Source organism: Pituophis catenifer, unplaced genomic scaffold, assembly GCF_029215685.1.
Source record: "Pituophis catenifer annectens isolate HBS135680 unplaced genomic scaffold, rPitCat1.0.hap2 SCAF_2, whole genome shotgun sequence".
Taxonomy (NCBI): domain Eukaryota; kingdom Metazoa; phylum Chordata; class Lepidosauria; order Squamata; family Colubridae; genus Pituophis; species Pituophis catenifer.
The window spans coordinates 122,790,455-122,812,132 of record NW_027256882.1 but is presented as its reverse complement, the minus strand read 5'-3'; the positions used below and the strand labels follow the sequence as shown (position 1 = coordinate 122,812,132).

Here is a 21,678-nt window from a genome sequence, read left to right as displayed (position 1 = left end):
GAGGGAAGAATAAAGCCTAGTCTTTCCCTATATACAGAAAGCTTTTTTGGTGGGAATCAAAAGATTTGGTATGAGCAAGAAAAGCTTTGTTATCTTACGATAGATTAGCTTAATGTTGCTACATTAAGCTAATCTATCGTATGAACATGGGGTGAACCAGGATCATGCTATTTTCTTCTTCTTATCATATTGCAACTGTAGAAGCTTCTCCAGTAAGTGCTAGATGTAGGCGTTGCTGTAGGTATAGATTCATTTTCTGCCTCTCCTAAAAGTAAATGCAGTTGAGTCTCTAGCTTTCCTTTTTAAGTCAACATTGAAGGGTGGCTGAGAAATTAGCTCAGTTCAGATTTTAATTTAAGATTACCTAATTCACACTTTCTGAATTCGCTCTGTGAATTGGAAATGTAATTGTAGTTGATAATTGTCTTATTTTAAATTTCATAACAGAATTCAAATTTAAAATTCATGCCCATTTTTTTTTAAATTGCCAACTTGATGCAGTAATGGGGAACAAATAAACTTTGGAAAACTGAAGCTAAGAGAAATTGAACAAGTAGGAATCACTGTAACCAATTAAATTCCTTGAGTAAATGCTTTATGTGGACAAGTTTCCATTTGTTGATGCTTTGCTACTAGGTTTACAGGCAGCAAACTTGTTTTGTCCTTTACATTGTGTAGATATTGTAGTGGATGTTTTAATGACAGGAGCTGTAATATTGGAGAAATATTGAACTCGTTTACTCTAGAGTGGCAGCGAGCAGCAAAATAAAAATCTGGGATTTATCCCACAAGTGATTACCAGCCTTTCATTTTTTCTCCCTTAGTAGAATGCCTTTGGCAATTGGGTTATTTGGTTATTATGTTCTCAGTGAGGGTTTGAAGAGTTGTTACTTCTGGATCAGCAGTTCTTGGCGCTGATGTTTTGTTAAGCAGTGTTGAGAGACTTTGTCTCAAGATTCTGGAGGATTGGCAGATGGCATGTCTAATGGTTTTACCCAGGTTTTTTTCTTAACAGTATTAACATCTTAAAATGGCCAACCTAGCTATAGGTAGAGATGGGATTAAGGTGGAAATTAACTTCTTCAAATCAAACAGAAAGGATTGTGTTGTTGCTGTACTTTTGCCTATTTGGTCCTTTGCAATTTGTGCCTGATGTGTTAGTCATATTTGATTAACCTTCCAAGCATTTTTGAAGTTCCTTATGTCAGATTTAGTTTTTATTTATGGAAAATTCTATTCAGATAGTTTTGGGTGATTTGCTTAAACCATATAACTTTGAGATGAACAATTCGATAAAAGATTATTTTTCAAGTATATCGGACATGCCAGGTAGCGTATGGCAAAGATTGGGTTTTCAACCTTTATTGTTGGAAAGTACAGTATGTTGGAAGAGTGAGAGAGTCTGGTTTGGATCTGCTGTATGTTGACATTCTCTTGGTTTAACATTTTTATGGTTGTAAGCAGGGTGTTTTGAAAAAGAAATAAGGATCAGAAATGTGAATGTGTTGTTGAATTATAGTCTAAAAATGTAGAACCTATTGAGTGATAAGCATTTGAAGGCTATTCCTGCTCCAGATTTACATTCAGTTGAGCTATGGAAGACCAGCGTGGTAATGAGTGATGAAGCTTGCTTCTATTTTCCCCATCATTGGTACAGGTCAGATAGTTCTCTCTTCTTTTTGTTATTTCATACTCTGGAAGATAGTGCCAAATGTGTGTGTATGTGACTCCCATTTGCGGGGTACGGATGCCATTATGAGTACTGTAGTTTTTCTGATTACATTTTTCTCTGTTTTTTTTTTCCCTGCTTGACTTGTAGGGGGCACACCTGGCATTAATTGACTCTCTGATGACAGCATTTGCATTGGAAGCCACCAGCTCATTAAGTGTTGCATTGGGCATTGAGCCAGCAGCTGCCTCCTGGGACCAGAAACTGCTACGCTGGATAGATATGGTATTAAATGTTCATTCATTTACATTCTCTCTCTTTTATCTGTATCCAAGGAGCTTTTGCATGGGGATATCCCATTTTCTGCACACACTAATTTATGTGACAGCGGCCAGATAGAACAAATTTAAGATCTGCTTCCTTAGCCCAAGTACATGCTACTGATGACATGTAAAATTCAGTGCTGAGTTAAGTGTGGTTGGATTACTTAGATCAACTTCCCGATCTAATTCTGTTCTTGATTTGTGAGATTAGAATTATTATCCCCCACTCCCCCTTTCCTCAGCCCAGCCTGGAAGTTGAAGAAGGTTGTGAAGCTTAAGAGCAGGGCAAGGAATAGTGGCAGAAGACTGCACTTCACCTCAAGCGTATAGGAAAGGAAAAAAAATACAATAAAGCTAATCCTTGATTTACGACCACAATGAAGCTCAAAATTTCTGTTGTTACGTGAAACATTTGTTAAGTGAGTTTTGCCCCATTTTTCGACTTTTCTGACCGCAGTTGTTAAGTGAATCATTGCAATTGATAAGTTAGTAACCCGGTTGCTAAGTGAACTTAGTTTCCCCATTGACTTTGGTTGTCAGAAGGTCGCAAAAGGTGATCACGTGAATCTGAGACACAGCAACGGTCATAAATATGAATCAGTTGCCGAGCACCTGAATTTTGATCACATCATGATAGGGATGCTGCAAAGGTCGTAACTAGCTGCAAACGGTCATAAGTCACAATTTTCAGTCATAACTTTGAACAGTCACTAAACGAACTGTCGTAAGTCGAGGACTGCCTGTACAAAATTACTCTTAGACTATGTCCTCATGAGAAAGATGATGAAAAAAAAAAAGTGGATGAAACCCACAAGGGCCCATGGTTTAGGACCAGAAAAAAGAGAAAAGGGGATGAGGAGGGAAAGAAGCCACACCTGGCCCGTCGTTTGTGTTGCATGTTTGCAAATGATTCCTTGTTGCCGCCCTGCAGATAATTTGCAAGATACAACAGACTGCGGAACAGGAATCCTCTCAGCGTTCAGCTCCTGGAACTGATGGCCAGACTCCAGCATCCTGTAGTGGTCCCAAGGTGTGGATGCTTTGCTGCTATGGTTGCCCTCCTGAGAGAAGCAGGGGAGGGGTGGTGAGAGGGGCGTTCAGACTCTGGTTTAACTTGGGGTGGCAGCAATAAGGGGCACTGCTGCGTTCATCATCGAAAGAGCTTTCCCCACACTGGCTTTGTTATGTTTACAAGCTGTCCCTTCACCATTGCCTTAGAGGATAGAGTTTGCTTCCTTCCACCCTCCCTCCTCTTGGGAGGAGGGTCTCTCTCTCTCTCACCCGCCCACTTGTAAAGCCAAAGCCACTCTGATTGGGGCTAACTTCCTGTCTTGCCCTTTGGGTGGCCCGCTTGACTGCCAGCCAATGCTGACCATTTATTTCCCCCCCCCAAGCTGTTCAGTGGGGCTGGCTGGCTCTGCTGGACTGAACTATTGAGCAATGGGGAGTAGATGAGGGTCAATCCTGTTTCCATTCCTGGTGGGCTCAGTGCCCCCGTCCCAGCTCAACGGCCTCTTTGGTTGCCTGTGCTGAATACAGTCGAGTTGTGGTATGTGACCGAGCTGTCTTTTTCTGCATCTCTCTCCTCTTCTCCCTCTGGCCTCTCTCCTTCCTCTGCTTCAGTGTCCCACCAGGTGGTACTGGAAACTGGTTCCTGTAAGTGGGTGGCTTTATTTATTATCTCCCTGCTGCCTTGGCTCCTGTGCTGCATGCCAGGGGGACCCAGAGCAAAGGATGCTGGGGGTTTAGGACCCTGGGACAGAGGTCCCTGTGTAGTTCCTTATCTAGAGTTTCCCTTGGAGAAGATTTTGGGTGACTTTGTCGGTCTGTTTCGACAGGCACCAATCTTCTAAACTGAGACATGATGGGGGTAGATGGGATGCCTGTTGGTAGGGAGTCAGAGAGTTCCCATAGGAGACTCCAGCTGCTGGGATGCTGGTATATCCCAGCATCCTTTGTTCTCTAACCCTCCTCCTTCCATTCACAATCTGTACCTGCTTTGGTCTCTCTTAGCTCCCTGTGTCCTCCTCTGGGGGCCCTGGAAGAACAGGTTATCCGTTGCATATCATATCGGTGGATTCATATGTGCCTTCATTTTCTGCCTTGATTACACAGCCTTCTTGGGGTTACATGCGTTTGGGTGGGGAGTCTAATGCACTGGTTTCAGAAATCAACAGAAAGGCCACTTGTTATTTATGGGGAGGGGTTAAGAGACAGCCAGAGCAGGGCAGTTCAATGCTTGGAGCTGCCAGTAGGAACCGCATGCTAGTTACCTGGCATGTCTTTATCCTTTTTCCCCATTTGTGTTGCCTTCTGCCCCCTCCTTCCCTTTGCTTGCTGCCCTGCTGTACGTGGTGCAGCTAAATCAAGGCTTAGAGCAGTTTTTCTAATTTGAAAACTTTAAAGATGTGTGGACTTCAATTCCCAGAATTCCCCAGGCAGCAATTCTGGGGGTTGAAGTCCACACGTTTTAAAGTTGCTAAGTTTGAAAAACAATAGAGGACACTCTCCCCAGGTCTGTTGAGATCCAGTGTGTTGGTTATTTAGGAGGTGGGGTAATCCAGAAGGCATAGGGGTTCTCAGGATTTCAAGTGCATGCCGGGAAGCATTCCTCTAGTTCAGGCCTAAGTTAAATACTGGTGGCCCCCTCCCCACCTCAGGGTCTCCCTCCCCCAGCCTTGCAAGGCAGCAACCCTTCCCTTCTTCTCCCTCCTGGTGGGTGCATTGATCAGGCTCTCTTTTTTCTTTGCTGTTGCATCCAGCATGCCATCGCTTTTTGTTTGAAGGAGTCGGGGAATAAGCCTCCTGTGGTAATGTATCCATCGGCGTGCTCACCTGCCCGCCCACCTGCACCACTTTGCCATCCACTTGGGTTGCTGTTCTTGAACTTCTGGCTGTTCCTGCTGCAATGGGTCTGCCCTTTCCCCCCATGCCTCCCCCAACCTGCTTGGGTTTCTCAAGAGGCAAGCTTTCCCTTGCACCCTCCTACCATTTTTTTCAGCTGCTTTTATCAACTGCCAGACCAACCCCCAGCTTTCTTTGTTGGCTGCAGATTTCATGGCACCATGGCTGTTGGCCTTATGTCCTCATTGGGACTGAGGACTGTAATGATCTTGCATCTCTTTAGGAATTTAGAAACTTGGGAATTTTGGGGGTGCATTTTCATTGTCCGTGAGATGCCTTATTACTCAAGACTATTTCTGAATTTTCTCCAGAATTATAAGATACAATCAAATTTTAGGACGACCACCTACAGGTGTATATTTTCATCAGTTTAATCTCTGCATATTCTAGCTCCCACCCTACACCTGCACTATGACCCTTTTTGTCCTTGGTAGCCAGATGAGATGTCTCTAGCTTCTCCCCATCTTCTTTCCTGAAGGAGATATCTAGAAAACAGGCTAGAAGAAGGATTTCCTTTCTGAATTCTGAATTCCTTGATTCTGCGGGTTATGGAGAGCAGGAGGTTGTTCTCCAAAGCTTGCTGAGTCTGGCCAATTCTTAGATGCCACCCAGGAGTTTCTGTTGATCCTCCCTCCAGCTCATTTCAGCAGGAATGGAGGTGTCCCATTTGCTTCCTTTTATTTCTCCTCCTCTTTGCTGGCCTGCTGAGTATCTGTGTCTGCCTGTCTGTGTCCCTCCTTCCCTCCCTCCTTCCTTCCTTCCCCTCCTTGCCATGTGTACTCTTGATGTGTGGCCTGCCCTGCTCTGTGTGTGTCTCTGCTGGGAGTGTTGCCTTTGTCGTCTTGTGGGCTGCGTCCTGGGGTTGAGGACAAGCATATACAGAGTGGTAAAGGATAGTTTATAATTTTCTAAGCGGGTGGTGATGATGGAGGAACTGACAACTGGATCTTCCACCTTTCCCTTATCTCCAAGGCCAATCTTTCCAGTTGGACTTGGTGGTGTTACAGTCCACCCTGTCCCAGCCTAGAAGTCACTCTGATGGTTAGCCACGCTACCTGGGAATTTGGGGAGTTTTAGTGTTATGCAGATATAGGGGCATCTGCTTGCAAAAGGCTGATCTAGCCTGTGGGGAAAAGCCTGGGATCTGGCCTCCCTTGGACAAAATAGTGGGAAAGGATTCTTGTTCTTTAGGATCATTCAGAAGTGTTCCTGAAATGACCTTCCTTTTTTCCCCAGTAATGGCTGAGTCCTCCTTCTGCTTTCCGTCTCTGTTGCCTTTCGAGGGGCTCCTGCAAAGTTCTTGCTTGCCTATCCCTCCCTGCTTTTATATCATGTCTCCTTCCTTGCATGTAGTTTGCTCTTGGCATCCAGAGGAGGGGAATATTGTATTTGGGGGAGGGGGCTTGATTTCAGTTGGTCCTTTACCCACTGGGAGCTCTCCCTGGTAGTGTTTGTGAAGGCTGCTGCATGTCACCAGAGGAGCTTCGAATATTGGGCATGGAGACGGGAGGGCATTGTTCCAGCTTCTCTGGCACATGGAGCTTAACCCCACTATCATGGCTTTGAATTCTCCTTGCGGGTTTTTTTTTTTTTTGTCCTGCTCAGATCCGCTATCGGAAGGATAAAGCATTGCCCAAACAGACACCGTGTTTCCCTGCCATCACAGGAATAAAGGACCTGGCCAGCGGAGGGGCCATTGCTGCCACAATCCACTACTACTGCCCGCAGCTCATACGCCTTGAAGGTGAGTGACTGAGTGGAAGGATGGGGCATCCCTTCAGAATCACTATGAATGGTCCTCATTCCTTTTGCTACTAATCTCCTTGTCTGCTTCCTGGTAGATGTGTGCTTGAAGGAGACAATGTCGGTGGCGGACAGCTTGTATAACCTGCAGCTTATCCAGGGCTTTTCTTCAGATTATTTGGGTGGTTCCTGTTTCCTCTCACTGGAGGACCTGCTCTACATGCCACCACTGCTAAGGGTGAGTGCTTGGACTGGCTGGAGAACAGTAGGCTCTGCTACTTGAGAGGCAAAAGGGTGCAGGAAGGAATCTGTCTAATTGAAGAAAGAGGAGCAAATGGCTGCCCTGGCACAGGGAGGAAGTCTAGCCCCACATCCAGAAAAGTTCCTCCTGTGGAGCAAGTAGGGATTATTGTTTTGTGCCGGCACTCAGCCTGTCTTGCCCTAATAAGTCTTGGCTGATGTATCAAGCCACATTAACTAAAAGCTGATAGTGCAGAAACAATGAGGCCCTTTTAAGGTAGAGGCTGGAGTGGTGCTGGAAGGAAAAAAGAGATTTGGGTGCGAAGATGGAATTGTTACCCGATTTGCTTGTCGCCTTCTGAGAATGGCTGTGCCGCTATAGGGCAGAGACTCCAAGGCTTCCTTCCTGCTCAAATTCAAGCCAAGGGAGAAAAAAGTGAGCCTTGACTCACTTCCTGCTTTGCTTCCCCAGGTCAATGTCGGAGTATTCCTGGCTGAATTGTTTCTCTGCTTTGAGGTAGTAAAGCCAGATTTTGTGTGTCCAAAGGAACTACCAAGAGTTCAAGGTAAGAAGATAGTATGTTCATTCACCACAATTCCTGGGATTTATAAAAAAAAAAAATCTTCATGAGAGAACCGTTTGTCTCTTCATAACTACCAGGCCTTTCCTGTCTTGTAATGTAGAAGCTGCTATCATGCAGGGCAGGTTATGCAAAATGAGATAGTAGGCGGGCATATTAAGTTAATGTGTCTCTGAATATGAGGAAGTGGATATTGAAAAGAAGAAAAAAAGGTAAAGGCCATTGGAAGATGAAGGAGGATGTGCAGACATCTTAGCTGTAACCAGCTTAATTTTCACTTGCATATTTTCATATTTCTTGCAGCTCTACAACTAATGCAGCTCCTTTTAAAAAAACAAAATATTCAGGCTCTCAAGTTTTAGGGGGGGTGGGGGCAGGGAATCAATCACAGATTGTATATTTTTTCTTAGGGTTCTAAACCTGAAAATAATCTGTTAGGCTGTTTTCTAACAGGAAGGCCAAAGCATAGCATAAGTATCCCAAACATCCCAGAGCAGTTTCATCTAATTTATTAACTAAAAGAATTAGCATTTTCCTTCATACAGTTGTATTATAGATTATTCTGGGTAACTTTCCCCCAGAAGTTTGCATTGATTACTTCATCCTTATTAACATCCAGGTTCTTCCATTTTTTTAGAATTTAGGGGCAAGAGATTTGGAGCTTGTATATCGCAAACACTTCTGTCTCTTTTCTCATGAACATAGGATTTTTCTCATTTATTTGGTACACCGCATGGGGAACCCCTATCTAACCGGAGCAATCTGTGGTATATAGCCAACCAGTGTATAGGGTACATGCACATCCCCACAGCTATATAATTGGCATTTGATAGGGGACTATCACTGTTACTCCTTTTGCCAAATCCACATTCCAGCTAGAGCAACATCAAAATCTACTGTGATCTGGCATGGCTCCATTCTGGAACAATGGCCTCCTTTCTGAGCTGAGACCAGAGCAGTCTTCTTTCCTGCATCTGGGTAAAGGTGGCTGATATTTCCTCCCTCTTCTGACCTTCTACCAGTGCAATTGTCAGTTTGAATTCTTTGCTTTTCCCCTTCCCTGCTCTTGTAGTAAAACTGTTGATTTCTTTCAGATTCCCCTGGCCTGAATGATGCCTCAACACCCAATAGTGGGAAGAACAGGTGAGTGAGTCCTTGATATTTCCACCTGCAGTCACCCCTGTGTTACATGTGTCCTGTCTCCCCTGTGCTGGGAGCAGGTGGCTAGGATTCTGTGTATCAGGAAGCAACATTGAGAATTTCTTAATGGATTGAGAATGGACAGAGAATGGATTGTATCCCAGGAGTAGATCCTTTGATTCAACTATTTCAAGTGACATTACATGGAAAGGTAGAGAGGATGCGTGTGTATATACTTGGTTTGTCCCCAGACCCCCCCCCCCAATTGCATTGAACCAGTGCAATGGTTGTTGCTCTATCACCAGTCTAATCCAAATGCTGTGTTAGACTCTGGGAACGTGCATTGCCTATTACAAATGGTGCTTGTGAGTTCCTGAGGTTAAATTTATAACAGATTTTTAATTAAAAGGACTAAAATGGCTAAAATCTGACTGGAGTTCCAAATCTTGCCAGATTTTGGCCCTTTCATTTTTCTTTATTTTAGTACTGTGCTAAGGACTCCATGCACTATTGTTCCCTGGATCACCTGTTGAAAACTTTAATAAAGACAATCTTCCTTTTGTAATCCGTCCAAGTATCTTTTGAGTTGTGGCTATTTCAGAGCCTGATTTGTTATTTCAGAAGTGGCACCAATCCAGTGTTCCAAAACTTGACTTTCCTGTTGATAGTTCGATGCTTGTCTCCCCGGGCCTTTTTACGTGCTAGAAGTCTCTTCAAGTAAACTTGGATCTGGAAGGAGTTATTCCTGCTCTTAGGGTGGGGAGAACTCACTGTGTGTTATTGTGTCTTGATGCCGCCTCATGTTTCAAGCTGTAGAACCTGCCTTTGCTCCAGGGGAAAAAACTGAGTCTGGGCTGTTCTGAAGTAAGAGTAAAGTGCTACTTGTTCTCACAAGATCTAACTCTTGATCAGGAGAGCCTCCTTGATATGCCTGGATTGAGTTGCATGCTTGGAGGAAAGATTCTTGGCCAACGCTGCAATTCCCAAATTGCTTCAGGCTGATAATTTTTTTTTTTTTGAAGGACAGAGAAAAGCTTTGATCTTATTTAGATCTCTGGCACAGCTCTCCTCTCATTTGCAAGTTATGGGAATGCCTGTAGGCATCAAATTAGAATAACTTGTTTCTGCAAGTCAATGAATACATATTCACTTTATCTACCAAATGAATGAACTGATTGACTCTTCATATGTCATATTTATATACATGTATGTGTTCATAGTAATTTTAGGATTGTATAATTCCTTCTTGGGTTTTTTCATCCCTCCTGCTTTCTCACCTTCTCCCGTCCCAGGTGTTTAAGTAGCTCTAAGTATCCGGCTGCCGCCACAATTTGCTGTTTCTCTAGTAACTATAAATATCTGTGGGCAGGGGGGATAGAACTATTTTAGAGAGATTCGTTGCTTATTGGTGCAAATCCTGGCTGTTAGTCCTATAATAATCAGGCTATTGTTCTGTCTTCCTGTGTGCAACATCCAGAAACGTTATCCTTCTTTTGATCCAATCTTTGCTTCTTGCTCTTGTTTTGTAGTAGCTCCCCTGTATTCAGCTTGCGCCACCCACTGCTGCCTGGAGGACAGGCACAGTCACCGCTCTGTGGCTCCTTAGGTAAGATCTGGCTCCTTCTGTTCTTCGTCTTGCGGTTTCAAGTAACTTTCATGTAGATATAGAAAAAGAAAAATTTTGTTGGAAGTACATGGTATCAAGCCAGGCATATGTGGCTTTTGAAAATCTTAAAAGGTTATCTCGATCTTGGCTTCCAGCATTTCTCAATGATCAGGTTGGTTTTGAATGCTCAGGGCTGGGTAGCTTTCCAGTTGTTCTGGGCTGTGGCTACACACAGGTCAGGGAAAATAAGAGGCACAGCAAGCTTGTTAGTTTAGTTGTGTGATAAGGACGTACTCCGCCAGGTATTTTCAATTATCTAAAGCAATTGTGGGCTATTCCTTTGAACACTTTCCCACTGAGTTTAGTGACACTTCTAAACCTACATGTTTAAGATTGCACTGTATGCAAATCAACAGCCTTGGATTTTAATGAAATTCTAACCTCAAATAATAATAATAATAATCAAGGAGATTAAAATGACCAAAGATTGGCCAATTTTAGCACAATTGTGAAAGGTACGTCTGCTAAAGTAGAATATTGTTGCAGTTTCTACATGTTGCTTGTTTCTCCTTACACTGATCTAATCGAGGAAATAACTGTCTTCCCAGTAATAATCCTCCTGAGATGCTTGCCATTCTTTTTCTAAAGCAGGCCTTGAATCCCACTACTAGAGAAAACCATTGTGTGATCTCCTTGGAGTTGTGCTTTGTTGTGACTTTCTACTTTTGTGCATGTAGGTTCCCTGCATCATTCCACATCCATGTCCCAAGTAGAAGGCTTTGGTAAATCATGGAGCAAGAAGCAGCTCAGGTGAGAGGTGGGAGGAGGAACCATGGATCATTTGCTGACACTCCTGAAAAATTAGGAAGAGCTACCAGGAAAATGCAGAACCGGTGGTTAGGCAACCCAGGGGATTTTAACAACGAGCAGTTTGTACAGTGGGATGGCAAAAGTTAGGTGAGGCAAGGAGGGAAAGAATAATAACAGTAAGGAAATTACACAGAGATTAAGATGAAGTGAGCTGGAATAATAGGAAGGACCTAAAAGGCTAAATTACTAAAATGCACCCAGTAATGCAGGTTTCTTAGCAACATATGGAAGTGGTTTCCATTTTTCCAGCCTAGCCTAAAGTCTTGGCATTCCGTGATGGTCTCCCTTCCATGTACTAAGTAGGAGTAATACCAAGGACATTAATTTGCCTTAAGCAAAGTTTGAGCCAAAAGGCAAAACATAATTGAATAATTGACAGTTAGTGGGGTATCTGTTTACATTTTTAAAATGATATTTTAACAACTCATAATAGATTAAGATTAATTTGGCTCAGTCACCAATAGAGTTTTCTTCAAACTTGTAATTTTGAATATATTGGCATTCTGACAACATCCAGAATTCCCAGCAGCATCTCTGTGACTATCTCAACACATCTGGAAGTGCTAGTTCAGGGAAGGTGCAGGAGGACATTTTGTCCAAATTGGAGCAGAAACCAGAAGTGTTGTTTACATGGTAGTTGTGTTGATTAACCCAAACAACATTAAGATACATGGACTCCAACTCCCAGAATTTCCCAGCCAGCAATCCGCTAAGGTTGAGAAACAGTGTGGTAAATACTGAACATGTTCAGAAAAATAAATAATTCTTACTTAGACCATTGAAAGAATAGAGATGGCAAAGGCCATGCCGGTAAAGAATTATGGACATTGAACTCCAAAATGGTTAGAAATGAGTTTGAACAAAGCCAATCTAATTAATGTGTTTTTAGTTGTTCCAGTTGTAACAATAATTGCTTTTGTTGTTTTTAAGAAACAAAAATGATTTTGACTTTTATTAAGGTGGAAATAATTTTTTAATTTTTTAAAAATGGAAATTTAATTATTAAAATAATGGATTTCCTGTTTTCCCATTTTCAAAAGTATGCTTAAGGTTGGTTTGTATCTGTTTAAACTTTCTACCAATCATCAACAGTTAAACAGTTCAATTAATTAAAAATAACACAAAGCAGGATGGCAAATGATTAAATGTGAAAAATATCTGCCTTCCACTGCTCAATGAAAGCTAAATAAAATATTCTGCATAATTTGTTCTGCTTAAGAGAGTAAACAAAACATTGTGTAGGTTACTGAAATTTCTACCTGTGTCTGATATCAGGGCACCTTTCCTCTACAACAGTGGGTCTCAACCTTCCTAATGCTGCGACCCTTTAATACAGTTCCTCATGTTGTGGTGACCCCCAACCATAACATTATTCCTAAGACCATTGAAAATATGTGTTTTTGGATGGTCTTAGGCAACCCCTGTGAAAGGGTCATTCGACCCTCAAAGGGGTCCTGACCCACAGGTTGAGAACCACTCCTCTACAACATCATCTCTGTGGTGATTTTTAAGCTCATTAAGAACCACCTTCAGAGTTCCAGATCCTTTTCCTTAAGTCCAGGAACTTTGAAACTATAACCTGGAATTCTCAGGAGGTATGAGGAATACTAAATATTTAGGTTAAGAGTCGTGTAGGATGTCGTAGCTATAGGTTTGGATATAGAATTGTGAAAAAGAAACTATACAATGCTGAGGTAGAAATTGAAGTTGGACTTTCTCAGCCAATCCTTTCTGACCTTTAATATTCTTTCCTTTTTTCCTCTTTTTTCTAGCCATCCCTTGTCACAGGCAGTCTCATTCAGCATCCCTTTTGGCCTGGACAGTGATGTGGATATTGTGATGGGGAACCCGGTGGGTATCCTTCGTTCTGTCAGTTCTGACAGCCTGGCACCGACCTTCTATTCCTCTTTGCCTCGCTCCCCACACCCATGGCCTACTGAGGCTGCTGAGGCCCCCAATGGATTAGTAATGCCATCACTCCATGGGGCTGGACACAAAAGTCAAGAAGGACCGGCTCTAGAGAACGGCCTAAATGATGCCTACCCTGACTTGCCCACCATCGAGGAAGCACTGCAGATCATCCACAGCAGTGAACGCCTGGTCCCTGAGGGAGCCCCCGATGGCTTTTATTTGCATTCACCAGAGCCTCCTAAAACGTCTGTGCTGGAAAAGACTCCCCTGCCCACTGTTTACCGCTGCCATAACGGGCCCCCCAATGGTGCAGAACCCGTGCAAGAAGGTAGCCTGGACTCTGATGCTGAGGAGCCCTTGAGGCTTGCAGGAGGCCCAGACGATTCCACCTCAGGCGTGAGTTCCCTGAGTTCACAGCCAGAGAGCACGGCCTCCTCCGCCTCTGGTGTGCGCATGACCAGCTTTGCAGAACGCAAGAAGAAACTGGCAGCTACCGACAGCAAGTCCAGCGGGATCAGCTCTGAAGGCTCAGAGGCTGGTCAGGTGCCATCAGAAGAAAGCCCTGCCCAAAGCCCTGCCCTTAGCTCAGAAATGAGCCAGTTGAGTGCCCGGTTGGAGGAGAAGCGTCGGGCCATTGAGGCACAGAAGAAACGCATAGAAGCTATATTTACCCGGCATCGTCAGCGCTTGGGCAAAAGTGCTTTCTTACAACTACAGAAAGCTCCTGACTCTCAGTCTGAGGATAGTCGACTTGCCCTGGAAGAGCGGCTTGCTCAGCTAGAGGCCGAGGAAGAAGCTGGAAGCCCACGTACCCGTCTGGATAGTAAACAGGTTACTTTCTCTCCTGATATCACCAAAGGGGGAGCGCTTGATGAGAATCTGGGTGATTACAACCGGGCAGTGGCCAAACTGAACACAGCTTTGAGCTCACTGCAGTTGGACATGCAGCGCCTAAGTGAGCAACAGCAACGCCTCATGCAGGAGAAAAAGCCTAGTGCACAAGCCTGGGTGATCCCAGCCCCAAGGACTGGCCGTGAGGGGGCTCCTCCCCGCTCTTCACTGGAACTGTCCTCCCCTTCTCCTTCCCCTTCCCGCAAATCTCGCTCACCCCAGCCAACACCCAAGAAGTCTCCGGCCCCTGTGCCTCCCAAGAGTCCCAAGCACACCCGACCAGTTGAGCTAAAGCTGCCACCTCTCACACGAGTCCTGACGCCTCCTCACAATGTGGACACCCTTCCACACCTCCGCAAATTCTCCCCAAGCCAGGTTACTGTGCAGACCCGTTCCTCCATCCATTTTGCTGAGGAGGTGCTGCCTGTGCCAGAGGTGGAAGCCCCGAATAATCTGCGGCCGGTGGCCTCTGTTCCTCCACAAGGAGGCAATGCTCGTGTTTCAGGTGATGGCACCAGTGATGTCTCCTCACCCAGTGATCGACACAGTAGCCTGATTGAAATCCCTCTGTCTAGCTTAAAAGGAGAGGATGATGAAGATGTGGATGGGGATGACTCCCTGGAGGAATCAATTGCTGAGACTTTGGATTCTGAGCCCCGTTCAGGTCTGGGCTTCTTTTTTAAGGTGAGAATTTAACTCGTGGCTACTAACAATTCTTACCTACCTGACAGAGCTTTCTGCTTTCTGTAAAAGAGCCTCTGGGGGAAGGGAAGGAAGTTGGCTAGGGCTTCTGCTTAGATACCAGCAGTTCTGAGATGAATTTAGATAATCTGGATACACTTTTTTTCAAAACTAGTTGGCTGAACATAAAAGGAGCAGGAGGAATATCAGATTCTGTCAAGGGAAGTGTGTCCCAAAATGCCACCTGGTAGGCACAAGCTTATTAGGTGGGAATTGTCAGACAAAGGATTTAAACTGTGTGTGAAGACGTGCAAGTAATTATTGAGAAATAATAGGACATGAGAAAAATGTTTTCAGAGGATTTTTTCTGTGCTGCCACTGGCCAGCCTAAATCCCACCAGTAGCCACCACTTCAGTAGCTGTTCTCTAGTAATCAGTACACATTTCTGTGGCATCTAGAATTGAAACCATTTGTATACCTCATGTTATGCTGGAGATTAAAGATCTTGAAGTGCAGGTCATGTGTGTGCTAATTTTTGTTGCAACTGAATCCTGTTTACTGACTTCTATTTGCACGACCACTTTCAAAACGTGATAGTAAGCCTGCGGCCCCTGACATAACCCTAGAGGTAGCACCCAGTCTCATTGGTTTAAAATACAATTTGGTTGAAGTCTGCTACAAGCAGAACACGAAACCGGCATGAGTAGCCAGAATGGAAGTGCTCAAGTCCTCCAAGATGGGTGGGAGATGATTGTCAGAATCTCCAATCTGAGGGAGGAGAGGATAAGAGTGAACTAACTCTTTTGGAAGTCAAAACTGATGCTGATCCATTAGGGTTACTCAGCTGACATGTTTTTTTTTCCACACAGGATGAGGATAAGGCCGAAGAAGAAATGGCACAGAAGCGAGCCAGTTTCTTAGAGAGACAGCAGCGGCGAAGTGAGGAGGCACGGCGCAGAAAACAGTGGCAGGAGATGGAGAAGGAACAGAAGAAAGAGGAAGCCAAGTAAGATGGGATGAGCCATCATATTGTTGTGTCTATACTTGCCACTATGACCAGTGGCATGGGAGCTGCTTTGACGTAATGACGTAATGAGGTATCACCTGTCATATGCATGTGACTATTAGAATCAAGCAAATGGTGCCAATTTACACGTCTTTTCTCTCCAGCCAATTTCAGCAGGGTGGGAGAGAGTCAGTTGAATAGTTAGATGGATTGATCCCATTGATTAATATCCCCTGTGGATTTCTGGCTATTTTTTTCCTCAGAGTTCAAGCAGATGAGCGGGGCCGAGTAGAGGAAGAAGTTGGGCCAAGGCGTGGCGACTTCACTCGCCAAGAGTACCAGAGGCGTCATCAACTCAAACTGATGGAAGATCTAGATAAAGTGCTGCGTCAGAAGCCCACAACCGTTCGTGCCCTAAAGAAGGGACGGCCTAAAACAGTCTTTTGCGATGATTCTGCCCTTGCCCGCAGCCCTGTCAAAGGACTCCTTGGTAAGATTTATGGTAAGAGGGAGGAAGGGGAAAAACAGTCCAGCAAAACCAGGGAAAAGTGTGTAAGAGGCTGTGGTTTCTCCAGAGAATTGAGACTAACTCAGATTAATTGAGACTGACTCTGGGGTGTGAGGAGGGGCTTTTAAAGGCTGTGATTATGTTGCTGTATCATGATGTCATCATCTGCCTGTATGCCTATCCCTTAGTCCCTGGGATGATAATGAATTATCAAAGGTGATGGTCTTAGTTACCTGAGCTGGCTAGGTTAATCTCTTGTGAAGCTTTAGGGATTTCCAGATGATTGTTGCTGGTTAAGGTTCAGGCCAAAACCCTTAGAATAATTACAGTTCTGGATTTCATTACTTTCACCAAACTGTTTTTATTGACACCTGATCTTACTAATCCAATTTGGTACATTCTGGAGTTTCTTTAACTGCGGCATAGATAGCTGGTGGTCTTAGACGTGGGATTAATATAATTTCTAAACATAGATTGTCAGACAATTTTCAACACATGCATCAACCCTCTGGAAAAGTAGTTTGGGAAAGGGAAGTGGTTCTTTTAAAAATCAGTTTGATAATACTTGGCTGGCTCCATTCTCTATTTTAGAATCATGTCTTGCCTTTATGGTATCAGCTACAGTGGTGTCTTGTTTATTTCTGAATGTAGCGCTGGATATTATTTTAAAATTCTTGATGACTTAGATCAGAGGGCCTGTGGGATTTTCTAATAGGGTGAAATTGTGCTATCCTTTAAGATGAGATTTTTTACCCAGGTCTGCCATTATCACAAATGATTTTTTTTTAAAAGAGACGCTATGAAGCAGTCAGTTGGGCTCTGGTGACAATAGAGGATATTTCTCTTTTAAAGCAAGAATTTGATTCTTTAGCTGCTTAATTGGATGTGATTGTTAATTTTGACTTAATACCTTTGGAAGTTGCTTCATTGATTCCCCACCCCCATCCCAGTAACAAAAATCAGGGTCTGCCGAACTCTCAAAATAAATGAATGAGCTTCTTTCTTAGCGTTATAAATGAGAGGCTACTATGCCAGTTCATATTGGTATCCATTTTTCTTAGGCTCCAAGCTCAGCAAAGTCTACTCTCAGTCTACTCTCTCTCTCTCGACCGTGGCCAATGATCCAGGAAATTCCCTCTTCGTCAAGAGAGCTTCACGGTGAGTAGGCATTGCTTTTCTATATCGCTGGCAAGTGGGTGAGGAAGGTTTAGACCTGGAGCCATATCCAAGGAAATGCATCTGTGTACAAATGATTGAAGTTCTCTTAAATCCAGGATTAAATATATTGATCTATTTCCCAGAGCTGCATCACCTTCTGGGCCAATGTCTCCCAGTCGGTTGCTGCCAAATCAGAACCGGGAACGTGACTGGGAAAATGCATCGACTGCCTCCTCACCAGCTTCCATTCCAGAATATACTGGTAAATCATATTCTGTTGTTCCACAGATCATAATTTTCCTCTCCTGACATGGCAGAGGGTGGTTGGCCAGACCCTCCCCATTTCCAAGTGTCTCGTCTTGAAGTGGCTCTGCGTAAGGCCCTTCCGGTTCCATCTTCTTTCACTGCAAAGCATTTATGAATGCTTCTTTTTTGGTCTGCTTTCCTTCAGATGGGGAGAAATGTAACCTATCTTCTAGGCTAACCTCATTGTATTTCTGCAGGGCCCAAGCTATACAAGGAGCCCAGTGCCAAGTCCAATAAATACATCATCCATAATGCATTGTCTCACTGCTGCCTCGCTGGCAAGGTCAATGAACCCCAGAAAATCCGTATCTTGGAGGTAAGTTGAGACATGGTGAATATGAGCCATGGAAAAGATAGTCCTTTCTTGAAATGGGCACAGCATGCAGATGTTGGTATCAAATCTAAGAGTAATTGCCTTTAAAAATTGGGACAATTGTGGCTGCAGCTCTACATCAATAGCTTTGGAGCTACAGGTAGTCCTTGGTAGTCCACTCACTCAGCAACTGTTTGGTTACCACAGCACTGAACATCTGTTTCTCAAAGTTCTGGCTGTTTCAGCATCTCCATGGTGTCATGATCACAATCTGGACACTTGGCAATTGGTTTGCACTTATGACAGTTGCAGAGTCTTATAATCACATGACTGCTATTTGCAGCTTTCTCTGCCAACTTCCCTCAAATAAAAAAAATGGGAAAGCTGGCTGGGAAGGTCATAAGTTGCTCTTAAGTCGCCCCACCTTGCAGCAACTATCACAAACCTCATTGAGGCACATCAGTTCCTTGTGTACCCTCCTCTGCCTGGAAGCATCCATCACAGGCCTTGTACTTGAGCGTCACTGGCCCCTCATGCGCCCTCCCCTCAAGAGCAGCCACTTTAGGCCTTGCCCCTTGTGTAACACACTAGTCCCTCACTTGGCAACAACCACTTACCTGCCTGTCAGCCTGCTTCCAAACTTCCTGGGACTTCCGATTTCCTGCTGGCTTACCCATTGACTTGGTTGTTGGAAGCTATGAGGGGGTTGTAAGGAGGTCCTTGCTTAACAACCCGTGAACCTCGCTTAACAATGGCAATAGAAGCTGCTAGGATTGCCATTGCTAAGAAATGCAGATACATGTCATGCTTTATGATTGCATCATTAGCAACTGAAATTCTGCATCCAATTATGTTTAACTGGGGAAATACTAATATCTCTCTATGTATATTTGTATTGGCTTAATTTAGTAGGTTGGGTGTTTCTTCACAAGCAGATTTTCCTTCTGGTGTCCTTAAGTATATAATAGCCATATCTGAATTATTGAGATGTACTATCATGGTATGGGTAGGCAATTTGATCTCTAGATTCTGGACTATGCTTCCCATACTCTTTGGCTATTGATCATGCTGACACTATGAAACATCTGAAGAGCTCCCAAGATTTAAAATTTACTGCAGTAACAGAATAAACAGAAAGCCCTAACTGCATTCTTTAGTTGTGATGAAAGGGAGAAGTATTAGCAACTCAATCATTAAGAAATGTAAATGGACGAGCTTTACTGTTGAGAAGTTGTGGAGCCCTTTTAATGGGTACAAGATGTTAATACTATAAAACAAGGTCAATCTTTTCTCTTTGTGGGAAGAAGTAAATAATAGGGCATTTAGTATTGCTCTCCCAATTTGATTTGATGAGTATCCATAATTTAGAATGGTACCCTCTGGTTCTTCAGTTTTTTAGGAATTAGTAATAGCAATAGATTTATGTGCCACTTCACAGTGCTTTATAGCCCTCTTTAAGCAGTTTCAAGAATCAGCATATTTCCCCAACAGTTTGGGTCCTCATCTTACCAACCTCAGAAGGATGGAAGGCTGAGTCAATCCTGAGTCGGTCAGAATTGAACTGATGACAGTCAGCAGAGTTAGCCTGCAATACTGCAGTCTAACCATTGTGCCACTATGGCTATTGTTTTGTGTTATATACTTTGGCCTTATCTAATCTTTTGATTATGTTTCTTTTCTCTCAATTTTAGGAAATTGAAAAAAGCAAAGCAAACCACTTCCTCATTCTCTTCCGTGATTCAAGTTGCCAGTTCCGGGCGCTCTACACCCTGTCTGGGGAAACAGATGAATTGACACGTTTAGCAGGCTACGGGCCCCGCACCATTACCTTGCCCATGATTGAAGGCATCTACAAGTATAGCTCTGATCGCAAGCGTTTCACTCAGATTCCCAGTAAGACCATGTCCATGAGTGTGGACGCCTTCACTATCCAGGGCCATCTCTGGCAGACCAAGAAGCCAGGCACCCCCAAGAAGCCAAGCACACCAAAAGAGCTGTGACCTGAAGAACCTGGCGTTATTCCTACTCTCTGCCTAAGACACCTAATGACTGGCCATCTGTGACGGATGGCTTGAGTTGACGAGGCTGTTAGGCATTGGTCTGAGACTCTAGTCCTGGGCCAGCACTATCTCTGGCTGGATCAGAGTTATCTGGGAAATTCTTCTGGTGCCTGCTTTGAAGATGAGACTACTATTGGCTGCTTTGGGTTGTGGGGCGGTATGGTGTTGCAAGACTAGGTTCTGAGTAACCTGCAAATCCCGTAAGCTAAAGTCTCAAAGAGTTGCCATAGTAACACTGCCCTAAATAAGGGTTTGCTTCTTGCCTCTAACCACTACCTGAATGTTAATGTGCAGCCAGAAGGAAGAGTCTATTTTTCAGACTCCTGTTTGCCTGGAAGATTCTATGTTGGTTTTTTCATTTCTTGGGTCTCCCTGTTTATACTTATACATACTATACATATATATATAATATATATATATGAGCTATTTAATGATTTTTCAATTATTTGTATATAAAAAAGAACAAATTTGCAACAGCGGGTAGGGTGAATTTGTATATGAAGTTGGCATGGTGGAGGTAGTGCAGAGCAAGGTGTGTATGTATGTATGTGTGTTCATTCCTTTTTCCACCTCCCTTTTTGTCTACTCCCTTATTTACAAGGGCTATTGGGTGTACAGCTGAGAAAGAGCTGTTAACGTGATCTCTTTTCAGCAGCTGCTATCATTTACATGTTGAGAAGCTGGTGGCTGCTACAGTCATAGAGCAGGTCTCTGTGTACCCCGAGTTGAACTGCCAAAAGAAAACTCCAACCACTTTAGGGAGGAGTGTGGTCCATCTTCCTTTTTCTCTCTTTCCTCCTTCCTTTCTCCAAACCCTGTTTACCTGCTTCCAAGGCTATGAGGCTGGGTATGCAGTCCTCCCAAGAGATAGAGGAGCCTGGGCGCAGAATCTTAAGTGGCCCTTGATTATTTGAGCCTCATTTGCCATCCAATCTTTATGCCTCAAATAGAAGTTGCTTGCAAAGCAGAGTAGGGGGAAGATGTGAGGGAGCCAGTCCCATTCAGCTTGGATGCTTCACTCTGATCCTGTCTTGTTCAACCTTATTCTGGTCTCTTGTGGCTGACTGAGCGTCATGTAGGTGTCTGGGGTATAGGGCAGGGTTGAGTTGATGTAAAAAGTGGGTTGGGATTTTTGTCCTTCCCACTTAATAAAGTAACTTAAATGAGCTCTTTACTGGTCGTTACTCAGTGAATGTTTGAATCTTGAAGCCTGTGCCACTGATAAGCAGGCAAGGCGTCTTTGCTTCAGTGCAAGACTAGTGGATACTAAAATTGAGCGCCATACAGTTCTAAAAGGCACTCGTTCATTCTTACTTTCCATAATATATGGTAGAATCATTTAGAATGAATACTATCCCTTGATTATTTAAAGTAAAAAATACAGGCATACAGGGAGGCTGCTGAAATCTACACAAGTGGAGGAAAAATGCAGATGTTTGTGTTCAACAAGGAGCAAGCTCAAGATGGGATTAACTCCTATTGTCTTCCATTTTAAGAAACTCCTGCCAGTATTTTAGTGGAATTGAAAGTTATTCCATATTCTATGGATTTATCCACTTTTTCCTACTTGTTCAAAGGCATTTAAAGCCATAAGGGGAACATACTCTTCAATTTTCTAATGTCAAAGCTGATATATAATTAGCTACAATTTGTTCCTGGGAAATAAATATCAAAATGAGATGGAGAGAAGGCTTAACTTCTATTTTGCCTGTGCCTGACCATACTGGCTGGGAATTCGGGGGTTGGGGGTGTGTGTTCCAGCACCTT

The 21,678-nt window shown here is 43.7% G+C and overlaps 1 protein-coding gene across 1 annotated transcript in view; it reads left to right on the top strand.

Moving 5' to 3' along the window:
• Positions 1-20,282, top strand: part of CAMSAP3 (calmodulin regulated spectrin associated protein family member 3) — a 37,035-nt gene extending 16,753 nt beyond the window's left edge. Inside the window, exons 3-19 of the mRNA XM_070934443.1 lie at positions 1,820-1,954; positions 2,924-3,022; positions 3,616-3,648; positions 4,755-4,802; positions 6,502-6,640; positions 6,738-6,877; positions 7,352-7,445; positions 8,555-8,603; positions 10,130-10,206; positions 10,944-11,016; positions 12,849-14,562; positions 15,430-15,566; positions 15,830-16,056; positions 17,136-17,232; positions 17,376-17,494; positions 17,736-17,854; positions 19,543-20,282. Coding sequence (XP_070790544.1) covers positions 1,820-1,954; positions 2,924-3,022; positions 3,616-3,648; positions 4,755-4,802; positions 6,502-6,640; positions 6,738-6,877; positions 7,352-7,445; positions 8,555-8,603; positions 10,130-10,206; positions 10,944-11,016; positions 12,849-14,562; positions 15,430-15,566; positions 15,830-16,056; positions 17,136-17,232; positions 17,376-17,494; positions 17,736-17,854; positions 19,543-19,851 — 3,609 coding nt within the window. The 3' untranslated portion in view covers positions 19,852-20,282. The remainder of the gene's footprint in view (positions 1-1,819; positions 1,955-2,923; positions 3,023-3,615; positions 3,649-4,754; positions 4,803-6,501; positions 6,641-6,737; positions 6,878-7,351; positions 7,446-8,554; positions 8,604-10,129; positions 10,207-10,943; positions 11,017-12,848; positions 14,563-15,429; positions 15,567-15,829; positions 16,057-17,135; positions 17,233-17,375; positions 17,495-17,735; positions 17,855-19,542) is intronic.
• The last annotated feature ends 1,396 nt before the right edge of the window (positions 20,283-21,678 follow it).